The sequence below is a fragment of the Pongo pygmaeus genome, chromosome 23, assembly GCF_028885625.2.
Source record: "Pongo pygmaeus isolate AG05252 chromosome 23, NHGRI_mPonPyg2-v2.0_pri, whole genome shotgun sequence".
NCBI classification, from domain to species: domain Eukaryota; kingdom Metazoa; phylum Chordata; class Mammalia; order Primates; family Hominidae; genus Pongo; species Pongo pygmaeus.
In genome coordinates this window covers 41,513,308-41,530,356 of record NC_085931.1, presented here as the reverse complement: position 1 = coordinate 41,530,356, position 17,049 = coordinate 41,513,308, and the positions used below count along the sequence as shown (strand labels likewise).

At 47.4% G+C, this 17,049-nt stretch overlaps 2 protein-coding genes across 3 annotated transcripts in view; one reads left to right on the top strand and one right to left on the bottom strand.

The window, feature by feature from the left end:
* Nucleotides 1-17,049, bottom strand: part of TCN2 (transcobalamin 2) — a 32,326-nt gene that overhangs the window by 14,334 nt on the left and 943 nt on the right. Inside the window, exons 2-3 of one of the 2 annotated variants that reach the window (XM_054470335.2) lie at nucleotides 4,741-5,465; nucleotides 1,018-1,210 (exon numbers count right to left, since the gene is read on the bottom strand). In XM_054470335.2, the coding sequence (XP_054326310.1) occupies nucleotides 1,018-1,210; nucleotides 4,741-4,804 (257 nt within the window). In that variant the 5' untranslated portion in view covers nucleotides 4,805-5,465. Of the gene's footprint in view, nucleotides 1-1,017; nucleotides 1,211-4,740; nucleotides 5,466-17,049 lie in introns of those variants that run through there. The other variant, XM_063663152.1, reaches the window with a different exon arrangement.
* The window catches only part of PES1 (pescadillo ribosomal biogenesis factor 1), a 32,737-nt gene continuing 22,233 nt past the window's right edge, over nucleotides 6,546-17,049 (top strand). The window contains exon 1 of the mRNA XM_054470333.2: nucleotides 6,546-6,596. The gene's annotated coding sequence lies outside the window, so the exon portion shown is untranslated. The remainder of the gene's footprint in view (nucleotides 6,597-17,049) is intronic.

Sequence of the window (17,049 nt, the reverse complement as noted above, 5' to 3'; positions counted from 1 at the left end):
CCCAGAGATGTGGTCTCAATATGTTGCCTATGCCGGTCTTGAACTCCTGAGCTCAAGCAATCTTCCTGCCTCAGCCTCCCAAAATGTTGGGATTACAGGTATGAGCCACTATGCCTAGCCTTTTCTTCTCTCCACCCCTGCATCCACTTCTCAAGAGGGAGTCTGAGGAAGAGGCGCTCCATGGCTGCCCGATTCTTCACTTCTCATTCAAACACCAAAACAGGTCTCTCTGTAATGCCTCTTGAAAAGGGAGCACACAGAAAGATGCTGCTTTTGGATTGGTGCAGTGGCTCATGCCTATAATCCCAACACTTTGGGAAGCCAGACAGGCGGATCAGCTGAGGTCAGGAGTTCAAGACCAGCCTGGCCAACAAGGTGAAACCCTCTCTCTACCAAAAATACAAAAATTAGCTGGGCATGGTGGCACATGCCTGTAATCCCAGCTACTTAGGTGGCTGAGGCACAAGAATCACTTGAACCCAGGAGGTGGAGGTTGGGGTGAGCCAAGATTGTGCCACTGCACTCTAGCCTGGGCAACAGCAAAGAAAAAAAAAAAAAAGACGCTGCTTCTGGGCTCAGTATGAAAGAGTGTGGTCATGGATTAGTGATGTCTGCCTCCTGCATGGGAGGGGAGCACACAGAGTCAGATGCTGCTTCTAGGCTCAATGTAGAAGACTGTAGTCATCGATTAGTGATGTCTGCCTCAGGCACAGTAAATGAGCATAGAGGCAGATGCTGCTTCTGGGCTCATCATGAAAGAGTATAGTCATGGATTAGTGATGTCTGCCTCCGGCACAGGACAGGCAGTAGTAGCAGGAGGAGCCCTGCATTTAGCATCTCTGATCTAATCCAACCAACCCCTTCATTCTATAGATGGAGAAAGGCCCTCCATTCTATAGATGGGGAAAATTTCCCTAAGGTCTGCCCACAAAACGGTGACAGGCTCAAACTAGTACCCAAGTTTCCCGTCTCTTAGTATGTGGAGCAAAACATGGAAAAAGAAGAGTGTGGCAATACCCTAGGAGGCACTGCTGGTAACCAAGCTTGAGGCTGTGCAGGTAGAGTTCTTCCTTGGTCCCAGCCTGCAGGCTGGAGAGGCGCAGGCCCACATAGATGCTGGGGTTCAGGTGCTCCAGGGAAAGCCGGTCCATCCAAGGTAAGAGGTGCTGGCCCAACTTCTCTACCAGATGGCTGTCCACCTCTGGTATTTCTTAGGAAAGAAAATGGTGCAAGTGAGGTCACAGGGCCAGGCCACCAGCAAAGAAGTGCTTTGACATTACCAGGGCCTTCTCCAGGGAATACATGTCCTCACCCCCACCTCCACCCAGCACACACCAACTTGCAGAGGGAAATGCAGCCATACTGAAAGGCAGTGGGAGGGGAAAAGGGGGGAAGCATATATCCCAAAAGAGCCGTTGGAGTGAGCCAGCGAGAGAGGTGGTGGGCTGAAGGTAGAGGATGCTACTGGCAGGCAACCACTCTGCCCATCAGCGGTGACAGTGAGACTGGATGCCAAGCTGTAGGGTGTGCCCAGACACCTTGCCCAATGTCACTTGGTCCTCATGCCAGTCCTGTGATGTAGATACTGTCATCATTGCTTTGCACAAAAGAGGAAACAGAAGTTCAAAGTCGTGTCATGTCTTACCCCAAAGGCTGCAGAGCCAAGGATGGACCTAACTGCAAAGCCCCCGCTCTTTGGTGCCCTGCTGAATGTGTGCTACCCATTTACAAAAACATCAGCCCACATGCAGAACGTGTTACACATCAAATTTTCAAACAACGCAGACTTCCAGCTGGTGAATTGAGGCTGCCTGGTGAACTTTCTCCATGCAGATCTCAAAATAACGCTTTTCCTGCCATCTGTTTAAATGAAAAGGACCTGAGATTGTGAGATGAGCTCTTAGAAAACAGTCACAGTTTGCAGCCATTTACCTGTTGCTGTGGCATTTATTCGAAGCTGTGCAACGAAAATACTGAAACACCCTGGAAGCAGAAGCCATAGGGATGGTTCCAAGGGACTTGAGCTCAGCACAGGGTAGCTTAGAGTAGTTTGCCTCGGAGGCACCTTGCACTTTCGGTCCCTGTTTAGTGCCTCCCAGTTGCTGCTGGGCTCCAGCTGCCTGATGGTGGCCTCCACTGTGCCATATCCCAGGGGACTAAGAAAAGGAGCTGCCGCAAGACGCCTCAGCCGCCTCCTGGGCCTCCTGGTGCGAGGACCAGAGCTCCTAGAACACAGCTCCATCTCTGTGGGTTTGGGTCCCACAACCTCGTGTCTGTTTTCCCGACAGCCCCAGATACCTGTTGCTATAAGGTGACCATCCACCAGCATGATACCATACATAATCCTTGGCTGTGCAGGCCCAGACCAGAGCACATGGCTGGTTTCTCACCAAATGTTAATGGAGAGAGACTAGGGGATTGCTTTTTTCCCTTTCTGTCACTCAGAACCATTTTTTGGTGTCTATCTCCATTTCTCCATCTCTCTCCCTCAATGTCTCTGAGGCTCTCTGGGTCTGTCTCAGTCTCTCCCGGCCTGTGTCTCTCTGGTCATCTGCCCCTCCTCACCTCTCTTTTTCCCTTTTCTTGAAATACGCAAGGGAGTTCCCTGACCTCACCCTGGGCTCTCACCGCCAGCACGATGAGTCAGCACAGGGTTAGAAACTCAGAGATCAGGATCCAGCTGTAAAGGGAGAGACTGACAACCACACAGGAACCTCCTTAGAAGGAAGAGGCCAGGCAGATTTACCCAGGGTAATAAAAGCAGCCTTGGGTGAGCTCTCGCCCTACCAACCCAGCCCTGCCAGCTAAGGGCTGATTGCTGTTGACATTCACAAGCACAGGAGCCAGGCAGAGTGGCTCACGCCTGTAATACCAGCACTTTGGGAGGCCCAGGTGGGAGGATCACATGACCCTAGGAGTTTGAAACCAACCCTGGGCAATATAGTGAGACCTCATCTCGAGAAAAAAATTAAAAAAAAAAAAAAAAGAAAGAAAGGAAAAAGGAAGCACAGGAGCCCACTTTGCATTAGCGTTTGTGCAGCGATCCCTGTCAATTTCACAACATACATGTAGAGCTTTAAACTGGGAGAGCAGGTGTCATGGGATCCTTCCTTGTACTACACCAAGGAGGAAGGCAGGGGAGCATTCTTAGCCCATTTTACAGATGAAGGAATGAGGCTGGGTGCAATTAAATGACTCAGCGCAGATATTTGCACCCCAAACCTCAGTTCAAGATTCCCCAGACCCCAAGGGATTGGGCTCCTGTGGCGTCAGGCTAATGGACTAACTGTCCAAGGCTGAGGACCAGATCAGCCAGGAGGGAAAGCTCTGGCTAGCTGAACCCAGAACTCCCCTGGGGACTGTCCAGACATGAACAAAGAGCTGGGTTCCTGGGCCCAGACCTGAGGTGTCTGATTGCATTTATGAAACACAGATGAGAGGCTTGGAGTTCTGGCCGGGTGCGGTGGCTCACGCCTGTAATCCCAGCAATTTGGGAGGCCGAGGCAAGAGTTTCACTTGAGCCCAGGAGTTTGAGACCAGCCAGGCAACATGGTGAAACCCTGTCTCTACAAAAAAATACAAAAATTAGCCGAGCATGGTGGTATGCACATGTAGTCCCCAGCTACTTGGGAGGCTGAGGTGGGGGGATCACTTGAACCCACGAGGCAGAGGTTGCAGTGAGCCAAGATCGTGCCACTGCACTCCAGCCTGGGCAACAGAGTGAGAATCTCTCTCAACAAAAAACAAAACGAAAAAAGAAAATGAGACTTCAAGTTCTAAAAACTAAGTTCAGCAAAGCTCTGGTAAAGCTGAAGCACCCTGAGTGGGTCACTCAGCCCCTCCAACCCTCGACTTCTTCACTTGACACCTGGACATGACTGCACCCACCTGTCAGGGTTTCCACAGGGTCACAAGAGACCATGGTGGTGAAAATGTATTGCTGAGCGTAATCCTAGGTGCAGAGGAGGGGAAAAGCAGCATGGACAGCCCAAAGTCCCAAAGCCCGCCTTCTGCCTCCTGTCTGAAGCAGCAGCCCTGAGCCTCTAAGCTCAGACTCATAGACAGGTCCCAGGAGACAGTGTGCTCCAAGAGACCCCTTGGGGCACAGAACTAGAGCAGGCAGGACCTCCGAAGGCTCACTTCCTGCTGCATAGAATGCGTGTCCCCCACTCCTTTCCTGCCAGCTCCTTTTCTTCCTTCAAGCCTCAGCTCCCATGTGTCCTCTTGGTCTTCAGAAATTCTTCCCCATGCCCAGCTATTTTTAATTTTTTTTTTTTTTTTGTAGAGATGGGGTCTATGTTGCCCAGACTCATCTCGAAGTGTTGAGCTCAAGCGATCCTCCCGCCTCAGCCTTCCAAAATGCTGTGATTTCAGGTGGGAACACCTAACCATTGATTTCTTTTGTCCGTCCCCCTTCCCTAGAACATAAGCTCTAGGATGGCAGGAATTAGACTTGTCTCATGCTTTGCACGTTCCCCAAAGGCCTGACACAGAAAAGTCTCAGTAACTATGTGCTAAATGAATGTGTGAACAAATGACTGAATTAACAGAAGAGATCTTGTCTTGTGAGGAGTCAGACATATAATCAATCGCAATAGGATATGTTAAATGCTAAGGTCCAGCTAAGCCCAAACTGCTATGGGAGCTCAGAAGGGCAGGTAAGTTCCCTTATCCAATGCCCTAGCCACCCTCCTAAGGACCCAGGAGGAAAGAGGCACAGGATGGAGGCGAGTTACTCACCACAGATCTCAGCGAGGGCCCCCAAGACCCCCAGAAGGAAGAGCAAGGCCCCAAGGTGCCTCATGGCAGCAGCAGGTGGGTGAGCAGTGAGCAAGAATCGGGAAAGACTCCTGGGGCTGGCCCTGTTGAAGCTCTCCTGACCACAGCCGGTCACGGCTCTGAGAGAGGCAGCTTCCTGTCACTGATTAATCCTCCGGGGTGGGGCGGGGGAAGGTCTGTGGTGGCGGGGAACATAAGGCCAAAGAACAGAGGAAGGAAGGGCAGAGCAGCCCTCCTGGAGGTAGGGAACAAAGGGAGGAGGAGGAGGAGTGGGACCATGTGAGACATCTTGAGGCCATCCACGTTCCTGCTTAAAGAGCCCGGGACCAGCGCAGAGGGCCTGACGTCTGATCTGCCAAGTCTGTCCGACCGTGCCTGTCTGCTGTCCCCCTAGCTGTTCCAGTGGTGGATTGGCAGGACCGGGTGCCTACCTGGTACTCCTTACCGAAGGAGCCCCTGGTAGTGCCCACCTAGCCCAGGACAAGGAGTGGAACGGGAGCTGCAGCTGCAGTGGTCACGTGAGCAGCAATGCTGGAGTCAGCTGTTTTTCAGCACCGCCTCCCTCGGTTGTGCGGGGAGGGTATTGCGGGGGTGGGGGAGTTGGGCAGTTGCGGGGGTGTGGGTGCCGCTTGCCCCAGACCAGCCAGGCCAGTTTTCTCAACCAATCCGAAAGAGCTGGGAGCCTCCTGGAGAGGACAAAACAAAACAAGTTAAAGAATGGGATTAAGTCCGGGCACAGTGGCTCACACCTGTAATCCTAGCACACTTTGAAAGGCTGAGGCGGGCAGATCACTTGAGCCCAGGAGTTGGAGACCAGCCTGGGCAACATGGGGAAGCACTGTCTCTACAAAAAAACAAAAAACACACAAACAAAAATTAGCCTGGCGTGGTGGCAGACGCCTGTAATCCCAGCTATTTGGGGGGCCGAGGCAGGAGAATCGCTTGAATCCAGCAGGTGGAGGCTACAGTGAACCAAGATTACACCACTGCACTCCAGCTTGGGTGACAAAGTGAGACCCTGTCTCAAAAATAAAATAAAAACAATGAGATTGAATCAATTGAGACACAAAACTACCGGAAGCAGGGGTACTTGCCAGAACTCGGAAAGTAACCTCAAAAAAAATCTCTGCAAACAGGAAAGAGAACAAAAGATTCCTCATCTGCCCAGCCCCACAGGAAAATCAATGTATATGAGTTAACTAGTGGTGGCTGTGTGACTTTGGCCAGGTCACTTAACCTCTCTGAGTTTAAAACAGTTCTTCCTGTGTGAGATGAGAGGGTTAGGCAAGGTCATTCTAACAGTTCCCTTTCAGGTCAATTTGTGAAGACACTATGACCTTAAAATATCTCCAATCACTTTCACGCACAATCTGTATTGCAATTATTTTATGGTAAATTGCCAAGGTTCACTCTTTTAAGACAATCTGTTTTTGAGCCTGACTTATCACAAACCAAGCTCTTGACATAAACAAATACAGCAATGTGTGTCTGTTTACGGAAGTACTTGAAAATTTTAAATGATAGGTTGTCCAGTCAGAAAGGCTGGATGTGGCCACTAGGAGGAGCACCCCTGGAGGTTCTGAGGAAGGAGGGAGGCCAGTGGGGAGCCCAACCTCCACAGAACCGCACGTTTGGACCTTCAGGGGAGCCATGGCAAAGTGTGTGCAATGGAGCCACCTTAGTCCTGGGTGAGACTGCCTTGGCTCCCCCAACCCTCTGCCTGTTTCCAGTAACAACGATTATGATTCCTGCTATTTCCAGGAGGGCAGCCTGGAGGAGGTGGCCATGGAGGATAGCCTTCGTATCGTCAGCCTCTGGTGAGAAGCAGCAGCATCCTTCCAGAGAGTCTTCTGATCCCCAAGGTTGTGAGGGTGTCGAAGTAAAGGAGAGACACACCCACCTGCCTACCTACCTGGACTCAGTGCTAGAGAGTGGGGGAGTAGGAACAGGAGGACAGCACATTTCCCATACGTATTAGAAATACTGGTGGCTCATGCCTGTAATCCCAGCACTTTGGGAAGCCAAGGCAGGATTGCTTGAGCCCCCAAGTTTGAGACCAGTCTGGGCAAGATGGTGAGACCCTGATTCTAAAAAACAAAAAAAAAAAACAAACGCCAGGGATGGTGGTGTGTGCCTGTAAGTCTCAGCTACTCGGGAGGCTACAGGTGGGAGGATCACTTGAGCCCAGGAGGCTGAGGTTGCAGTGAGCTGAGATCAGACCACTGTACTCCAGTCTTGGCGACAGAAGGAGACCCTGTCCTAAAAATAAAGTAAAATTTAAAAAAGAAATAGAGTGACTGGTCAGGGGTAGTGCTATTTTAGGTCATGTGGTCAGGGAATGTGAAAAACAAAATGATTACATCATTTAGATCAGGATTTCTATTTTTTTTATTTTTGAACTCCTGGGCTCAAGCGATCCTCCTGTCTCAGCCTCCCAAAAAGCTGGGATTACAGGCATGAACCACTGCACCTGGCCAGATCAAGATTTCTATTTGTGGTGAAAACTAGCTTGGAATGAGAAAGTAAAAGTCTGCCTGTGCTCCCACTAGACTGGGATAACAGGGACCTCTAAAGCCAGCTGCAACATCAACAGGAAACATTTCTTTCTTTTTTTTTTTTTTTAAGACAGGGTCTCCCTCCTCAGACAGGGTTTCACTCTTGTTGCCCAGGCTAGAGTGCAATGGCATGATCTCGGCTCACTGCAACTTCCGCCTCCTGGGTTCAAGTGATTCTTCTGCCTCAACCTCTTGAGTAGCTGAGATCACAGGCATGCACCACCACCCCCAGCTAATTTTTGTATTTTTAGTAGAGACGGGGTTTCACCCTGTTGGCCAGGCTGGTCTCGGACTCCTGACCTCAAGTGATCTGCCTGCCTTAGCCTCCCAAAGTATTGGGATTACAGGCATGAGCCAGTGCACCTGGCCAACAGGAAACATTTCTATCAAAGCCATGCATGCTACAGCTATAAAGTGTCCTAATACCCATGTTTCTTTGGGTGACTACAACTTTTTTTACTGATATTTATATTTTTGTCCCTAAAATCACAAGCAATCAGAAATTTGCTGTTTGATATCCTATTAGTAAGAACAGAATATCCCACTGTTGCCTAGAAGAGCTATGTCATTTTGACACAGAGGAGCAGTCTTAGATAAGGTGTTTCTGGACTCAGCATTCCACATTTCTCTTAACTTTGTAGTTTCCAAGGAAACAAGACTCTGGGTCCACTTTGCCGTCCAGACCTGAAGCTGACCCTTCATACACAGCCCTGTGATACTTTGAGCCTGCTTGCCTCAAAACACTGCTTGCTTTACACTTCACCTAACTCCACCCTTCCCCTCAATTCTTTAATAACCTTTCCCTTTGTTCAGGCAGAGCACTGCAGTTCCTCTGCTGGGTGGTTTCGCGCAGTGGAATAAGTCAACAACTGGGTTTGTTTCTGGTGGTTTCAGGCTGACTTGGCAAGGACTAGCCTAACAATTAACCCAAAAGAGAAAAATAAAATTGTATGCATGAAGATGGCGTGAGAAGAATGGATATAACAAATACACAACTCTGGTCCTGTATGAAATGTATATTTTAGTGATTAAAAGTGTACATATATTAAAATCATATTTTAAGGCCGGGTACAGTGGCTCACACCTGCAATCCCAGCACTTTGGGAGGACGAGGCGGGTAGATCACCTGAGGTCAGGAGTTTGAGACCAGCCTGACCAACGGTGAAATCCCGTCTCTACTAAAAATACAAAAATTAGCCGGGCGTGGTGGCACGTGCCTGTGATCCCAGCTACTTGGGAGGCTGAGGCGGGAGAATTGCTTGAACCTGGGGGCCGGAGGTTGCAGTGAGCCAAGATCATGCCATTGCACTCCAGCCTGGGTGACAGCAAGACCCCGTCTCGGAGAAACAAAAAACAAAAACAGAAAGAAAGAAAAGGAGGAAGAGGAGAAGAAAGAGATAGCAAAGATAAAGAAAATCCCATCAACTAGAGCATTGCTTCCCAACTGTGGTCACTGGATGACTGGTAGTCTCCAAGACCCTTTTAGAGGGCCCGTGAGTTTAAAATTACTTTCAAGTGGCTGGGCACATAGGCTCATGCCTGTAATCCCAGCACTTTGGGAGGCTGAGGTGGGTGGATCACCTGAGGTCTGGAGTTGGAGACCAGCCTGGCCAACATGGTGAAACCCAGTTCTACTAAAAATACAAAAATCAGCTGGGCTTGGTGGTGGGCTCCTGTAGTCCCAGCTGCTTGGGAGGCTGAGGCTGGAGAATTGCTTGAACCCAGGAGGTGGAGGTTGCAGTGAGCCAAGATTACACCACTGCATTCCAGCCTGGACAACAGAGCGAGACTCCTTCACACACACACACACACACACACGCATACGCATTACTTTCAAGTTAAGATAAATAGCAAGACACTATTAGTGTAATAGACATTTCATCAAATGGTGCAGGAACAATTGGATGTCTACACGCGAAACAAACAAATCGACCTACACACATACCTTTCACAAAAAATTAACTTGAAACAGACCTAACTATGAAACACAAAACTATAAAACTTCAAGAAGAGGTGATGCCTTTTTAGATACAACACCTAAGGCATGGTCCATGAAAGAAATAATTGTCTGGGTGCAGTGACTGGGTGCAGTAACCTCCAGCACTTTGGGAGGCCAAAGTGGGAGGATCACTTGAGACCAGGAATTTGAGACGAGCCTGGGCAACATAGTGAGCCCCTATCTGTATGAAAAGAGAAGAGAGGCCGGACATAGTGGTTCACACCTGTAATCCCAGCAATTTGGGAGGCCAAGGCAGGTGGAACTCCGTCTCAAAAAAAGAAAAAAAGTGTATTAGTTTTCACACTGCTATAAAGAAATACCTGCAATTCAGTAATTTATAAAGGAAAGAGGTTTAATTGACTCACAGTTGTGCATGGCTGAGGAGGCCTCAGAAAACTTGCAATCATGGCAGAAGGCAAAGGGGAAGCAAGCACCTTTTTCACAAGGTGTCAGGAGAAAGATTGAGGAAGTGCCACACTTAAAACCATCAGCTCTTGTGAGAACTCCCTATCACGAGAAGAGCATGGGGAAACCACCTCCATGATCCAGTCACCTCCCACCAGGTGTCTCCCTCAACAAGTGGAAATTACAATTCAAGATGAGATTTGGGTGGGGACACAGAGCCAAACCATATCAGGAAAAAAAAGGGCCAGGTGTGGTGGTTCACACCTGTAATCCCAGGACTTTGGGAGGCTGAGGCGGGTGGATCACAAGGTCAGGAGATCAAGACCAACCTGACCAACATGGTGAAACCACGTCTCTACTAAAAATACAAAAATTAGCTGGGTGTGGTGGCACGTGCCTGTAATCCCAGCTACTCGGGAGGCTGAGGCACGAGAATCACTTGAACCCGGGAAGCAGAGGTTGTAGTGAGCTGAGATTGTGCCACTGCACTCCAGCCTGGACAACGGAGTGAGACTGTGTCTGGAAGAAAAAAAAAAAAAGTTCGTAACTTTATTCATTACTGCTAAAAACCGGAAGCAGTCAAGGTATCCTTCAATGAATGCATAAACAAATTGCAGTACATCTATACAATGCAATATTGCATATATAAAAACAGTGATAAAATAAAGTGAGCCATTAAGCCATAAAAAGACATGAATGAGACTGGGGCGCAGTGGCTTATGCCTGTAATCCCAGCACTTTGGGAGGGTGAGGCAACCAGATCACTTGAGGGAAAGAGTTTGAGACCAGCCTGGCCAACATGGTGAAACCCTGTCTGTATTAAAAATACAAAAAAAAAAAAAAATGAGCCAGGCATGGTGGCTCACACCTGTAATCTCAGCTACTCAGGGGGCTGAGGCAGGAGAATCGCTGGAACCCAGGAGGCAAACGCTGCTGTGAGCTGAGATCGTGCCACTGCACTCCAGCCTGGGCAACAGACTGAAACTCTATCTTAAAAAAAAAAAAAAAATTAGATCAAGTAATCGTTGACAAAAAGCATTAAGAGAGATAAAGAGGATGTGTCAGATTGTGTTTTCAAAGCTGTCTGTAACAATACCAGCCGTTCCACATGGTTTTCTATAATTTTGTCATTCATCCATGAAGAGATGAGTCTAATTCCCCTCCCTTTGAATCTAGGCAGGTTTGTGACATCCTTGTCAGTAGCAGAATGCAGAAGTTAACTCGAGGTCAGAAAAGAAACTGCAACTTCTACCTTGCTCACTTGAACACTTGAGCTGGAGTACCGAGCTGTCATGTAAGCAGTACAACTGCCTTGAGGCGGGTACACTGTGAGGAACACCAAACTGATCCACAAAGGTAATCCACATGGATAAACCCTGAGATTACCTGGAGAGAGAGAGATCCAGCTAGCTCCCAGCTTTTCCACACCCCTCCTATTCCAGCTTTTATGGCATAAAAGATGTCAAGACAGAACCATTTAGCTGAGCCCATCCTGAATTTTTTTTTATTTTTTTTAATTTTTATTATTATTTTTTTGAGATGGAGTCTTGCTCTGTCGCCCAGGCTGGAGTGCAGTGGCGCGATCTCAGCTCACTGCAAGCTCCGCCTCCTGGGTTCACACCATTCTCCTGCCTCAGCCTCCCAAGTAGCTGGGACTCCAGGCGCCCACCACCACTCCTGGCTAATTTTTCGTAGCTTTAATAGAGATGAGGTTTCACCGTGTTAGCCAGGATGGTCTCGATCTCCTGACCTCATGGATCCACCCACCTCAGCCTCTCAAAGTGCTGGGATTACAGGCATGAGCCACCACACCTGGCCTTATTTTTTACATTTAATAGAGACAGGACCTTGCTTTTTTGCCTAGGCTGGTCTCAAACTCCTGAGTTCAAGCTCACACCTCAGCTTCCCAGTGTTGGGATTACAGGCGTGAACCACCACGCCTGGCCAAGAGTTCTTTATCTGTTATATAAGACTGTTCTGCAGTGAGCAGCTACATGCAAACCTACCCCTGAAGGCTGAAGGAGCCGAGAGGCTGAAAAAAAAAAAAGCTGACAAATCTAGGTTCTCAGAAGGCAACATTTAATAGGGACTCACAAACAGAAGATATTTCTCAGACAGCCATGGGGTGGTGGATCTCTGCACCTGCCCTACAGAAAGTATGTATAGCAAGTTATTTTTGGTAAACATGAGTAGTTGGTCAATGCCTCACATCTCACCTGATTAGGGGTTATCTATGCTGTGGGTAGTTTGACCTCTGCGTAACAGACTCGCCTCGGCTGAGCATTGAAAGATCATTGGATCTCCGCCTTTTTGTTTGTTTGTTGAGACATTTCACTCTTGTTGCCCAGGCTGGAGTGCAATCTCAACTCACCACAACCTCCACCTCCCGGGTTCAAGTGATTCTCCTGCCTCAGCCTCCCGAGTAGCTGGGATTACAAGCATGTGCCACCATGCCCGGGTAATTTTGTATTTTTAGTAGAGATGGGGTTTCACCATGTTGGTCAGGCTGGTCTCGAACTCCCAACCTCAGGATCTCTGCTCTTCTAATAGTTAACCTTCAGTCTGCTGCTCAGCTATGTCTGCTCTTCGATTGCAGGAGATAAAAGTCTACTTTGTAAGATAACATAGAAGCCCCCTCCGGCTTTCACAATTAGCCATTAATTGCTTGCTAACAATCCCTGGTCTCTCATTATCCCTCTGTAAGGCATTCATACAACTTGGCAATAACCAACCCTCTTGTTTTTGTAAACATTGTTCACTCTCTGCCCCAAATATTCCAAATACCTCAGTTAGCGCACCTGGCACGGCACTTCCCTCCACTGAGATGTCTTCCTTGGTCATCACTGGTGAATTATTTTTTTTTAGACAGCGTCTCACTCTATTACCCAGGCTGGAGTCTAGTGGTGTGATCACAGCTAACTGCAGCCTCTACCTCCCAGGCTCAAGCCATCTTCCCATTTTAGCTCCTTGAAGAGATGGGACTACAAGCGTTTCCCACCATACCCGGCTACTTTTTTTTTTTTTTTGAGGCAGTCTCACTCTGTTGCTCAGGATGGAGTGCAGTGGCACGATCTCGGCTCACTGCAACCTCTGCCTCCTGGCTTCAAGCGATTCTCCTGTCTCAGCCTCCCGAGTAGCTGGGACTACAGGTGCCTGCCACCACGCCCGGCTAATTCTTGTATTTGTAATAGAGACAGGGTTTCACCATATTGGCCAGGCTAAGTTTCGAATTCCTAACCTTATGATCCGCCCGCCTTGGCCTCCCAAAGTGTTGGGATTACAGGCGTTGAGCCACTGCGCCCAGCCCCAGCTAATTTTTTTAGTTGCTAATTTAAAAATTTTTGTAGAGGTGAAGGTCTCATTATATTGCCCAGGCTGATCTCCAACTTCTGGACTCAGGCAACCCTCCCACTTCAGCCTCCCAAAGTGCTGGGATTACAGGAGTGAGCCACCGCACGCAGCCCTGCCATTGGTGAACTCTTTAGCAGTTGTGCTGCCATCCTGTGGACAGACTCTGCCCCACTTATCAATTAGGCTGGCACCCTCTCCACTTGCGAAGCAGTTGAGGGAGCTGGTCCCTCATCAGTAAGGATAAAAATTATTTGAATAAACAATTAACAAGCATGGACTTCTGGAAGTCAGTAGAACCCTGCACCCAAGGAATCTTGAGTATTCACTAGGTACCAGGTGCTTTACGTGAATTACCTCACTCTTCCACTGAAATGTGGCTTCTGTGACTGAGGAATTTAATTTTTATCTGAAATTGATGGAAAAAAAATAGAGATGAGGTCTCACCACGTTGCCCAGGCTGGTTTCAAACCCCTGAGCTCAAGCAATCCTTTCACCTTGGCCTCCCAAAGTGCTAACATTACAGGCGCGAGCCACTGCTCCTGACTTGACATTATTTTAAATAGTCTGCAGCCATAAAAAAGAATGAGTTCGTGTTCTTTGCAGGAACATGGACGAAGCTAGAAGCCATCATTCTCAGCAAACTAACACAGGAACAGAAAACCAAACACCACACGTTCTCACTCGTAAGTGGGAGTTGAACAATGAGAACACAGACACAAGAAGGGGAACATCACACGGGGCCTGTCGTGGGGGGTCGAGGGCAAGAAGAGGGAGAGCATTAGGACAAATACCTAATGCATGCAGGGCTTAAAACCTAGATGATGGGTTGATAGGTGCAGCAAGCCACCGTGGCACATGTATACCTATGTAACAAACTTGCACGTTCTGCACATGTATCCCAGAACTTAAAAGTTAAAAAAAAAAATCACAAATTGGCTGGGCATGGTGGCTCATGTCTGTAATCCCAGCACTTTGGGAAGCCGAGGTGGCAGATCATTTGAGGTCAGGAGTTTGGGACCAGCCTGGCCAACATGGTGAAATCCCATCTCTACTAAAAACACAAAAATTAGCCGGGCTTGGAGACGCATGCTGGTAATCTCAGCTACTTGGGAGGCTGAGGCGGGAAGATTGCTTGAACCCGGGAGGTGGAAGTTGCAGTGAGCCGAGATTGCACCACTGCACTCCAGCCTGGGCGACAGAAGGAGACACTGCCTCAAAATAAATAAATAAAATAAATAAATAAATAGTCACAAGTGGCTGGTGGTGACCCTATTGGATTATGCAGGTCTACAGGCTGCATTCTTCATTATTAAAACCCTAGTAACAATCCGGACACCTTGATTTTTCCAGTACTTTATGGTTTCCAAAGTATTTTACTCCACTTCTGTCTCGTGATTCTTATAATACGGGGAAATGGAAGCTCAGAAAAGTGAAGGGACTTGGTTCAAAGCTTCACAGCTGCAAGGCCATGCACCTGCCTGCCCAGCTCCTGGTCACCTCACTGCATTGAACAGCCTAAGCACATCATGTTATATTTCTCTAAACTCATCCAAGTAAACGTTCGCACATTCACCTCTGATGCACCCTTCCTTCCCCGCTCACAGAAACCTCTCTTGGAATATTGGGAGTGGTCAAAGCTTTCTGCTTCCTAGTAAGAAGAGTACATTCCAGGAAGAATAACATTTCCGTTCTCATATCCCTTGAAGCTCAGATCCTACCCTCTGTCTTGGCCTTCCCACCCCTGCGCTTGATTCCACAGTGCAATTTGATTATATGAACAGCAATATCTTTTGATTTGCAATTCACTAAGAACCCAAGAAACAATGGTTCTATACATACTCCCTCTTAAAAGAACTTTTCCACTCAGTATCTACTCCAACACTATTTCTTGAGTTCTTACTTTGTGCCCAGCACTGTGCTAGGTGCCTAAAAAACACTACAGGAATTTTTTTTATTTGGGTACGATTTTATCCATTTCGCTAAGACCTTGTCCAAAGTCAGCCTTTTTTTTTTTTTTTTGACACAGAGTCTCACTCTGTCACCCAGGCTGGAGTGCAGTGGCGTGATCTTGGCTCACTGCAAGCTCCGCCTCCCGGGTTCACGCCATTCTCCTGCCTCAGCCTCCTGAGTAGCTGGGACTACATGCGCCCGCCACCACGCCCGGCTAAGTTCTTTTGTATTTTTAGTAGCGATGGGGTTTCACCATGTTACCCAGGATGGTCTGGATCTCCTGACCTCGTGATCTGCCCACCTCGGCCTCCCAAAGTGCTGGGATTACAGGCGTGAGCCACCGCACTCGGCCAACAAAATCATTTTAAAATAAAAAACATGAAACCAGTGACCTATGATTGCACCTCTGCACTCTAGCCTAGGCGACAGAGCGAGACTGTCTCAAACAAAAACACACCATAACTTTGTCTTTTTTTAATAATATTTTAGATTAAAAACATTTTGGCATATTATAGAATTATATATTAATACGACTTTATTTTTAGTAACCTTAAAGTTTGGTAACCTTAAGCCTAGGAAAAAAATCCATTTTAAAAATTAAAAAATACATATTTCTCATATTCTCAAGTGAGTATGCAAAGAAATCTTGAATTGTTTGTGACATATTACCATTTTATAGATGAGAACCACTGTATAACTATAAACGTGTTTTTGTAACTTTTTTTTGAGACGGAGTTTCACTCTGTAGCCCAAGCTCGCTGGAGTGCAGTGGCGTGATCTTGGCTCACTGCAACCTCCACCTCCCTGGCTCAAGCAATTCTCGCACCTCATCCTCCCCAGTACAGGCTTGCGCTACCACACCTGGCTAATTTTTTTTAATATTTTAGTAGAGATGGGGTTTCACCATTTTGCCCAGGGTGGTCTCAAACTCCTGAGATCAGGCTATCTGCCTGCCTCTGCCTCCCAAAGTGCTGGGATTACAGGCGTGAGCCACCTAGCCCGGCCCTGTAATATGTTTTTTAAATTGAAAATGACCCAGGTATTTAATGAGCATTTATTTAATTTAACATAATTTTAACATTTTAAATTACATGACAATTGTATTTATAAGCATTTATTTTATATATTCATTTATTTTTGTTTCTGTTTTGCTTTGTTTTGAGACGGAATTTCACTCTTATTGCCCAGGCTGGAGGGCAATGGCGCAATCTCAGCTCACCGCAACCTCCCGCCTCCTGGGTTCAAGCGATTCCCCTGCCTCAGCCTCCCGAGTAGCTGGGATTACAGAGGCATGTACCACCATGCCTGACTAATTTTTGTATTTTTAGTAGAGACGGGGTTTCTCTATGTTGGTCAGGCTGGTCTTGATCTCCCAACCTCAGGTGATCCGCCCACCTCGGCTTCCCAAAGTGCAGGGATTACAGGCGTGAGCCATCGCGCCCAGCCTATATTTATTTTTACCATTGACTTAGACTAGTTATGAGAACTGAGATATTAGACAAAGGTAATCATTTAAATTTTTTGCTATTTTTACAGGCTGTGACTATCAGATTATTCACCTAAGAATCTTAAATACGTATTTTGTTGATAACTTGGAAGATTTAGTTGTTTTCTATTAAACTAGTTATATTAAATTAGTTATATTTATCAAAAAATCACACACAAAGGTCATTTTGGTTTTGGCTGGGTTTATAGTTTTACAATCTTTACGCCAAACCCCCGACACCCTTAAAATATCTAGCACAGGCACATGTAAAACTTTGACCAGTAAACCAAGGCAAAAATGTATGTTGACAATTTTAAAAACATTTTTATTTTACCAATAATTTTTAAAACCAGTTTATTTATTAAACATTTACTTGAGTCAGGCCAGACCCTGTGACTCATGCCTGTAATCCCAGCACTTTGGGACGCTGAGGCAAGTGGATCACTTGTCAGGAGTTTGAGCCCAGCCTGGCCAACACAGTAAAATCCCATCTCTAACTAAAAATACAGAAAGTAGCCGGTCAT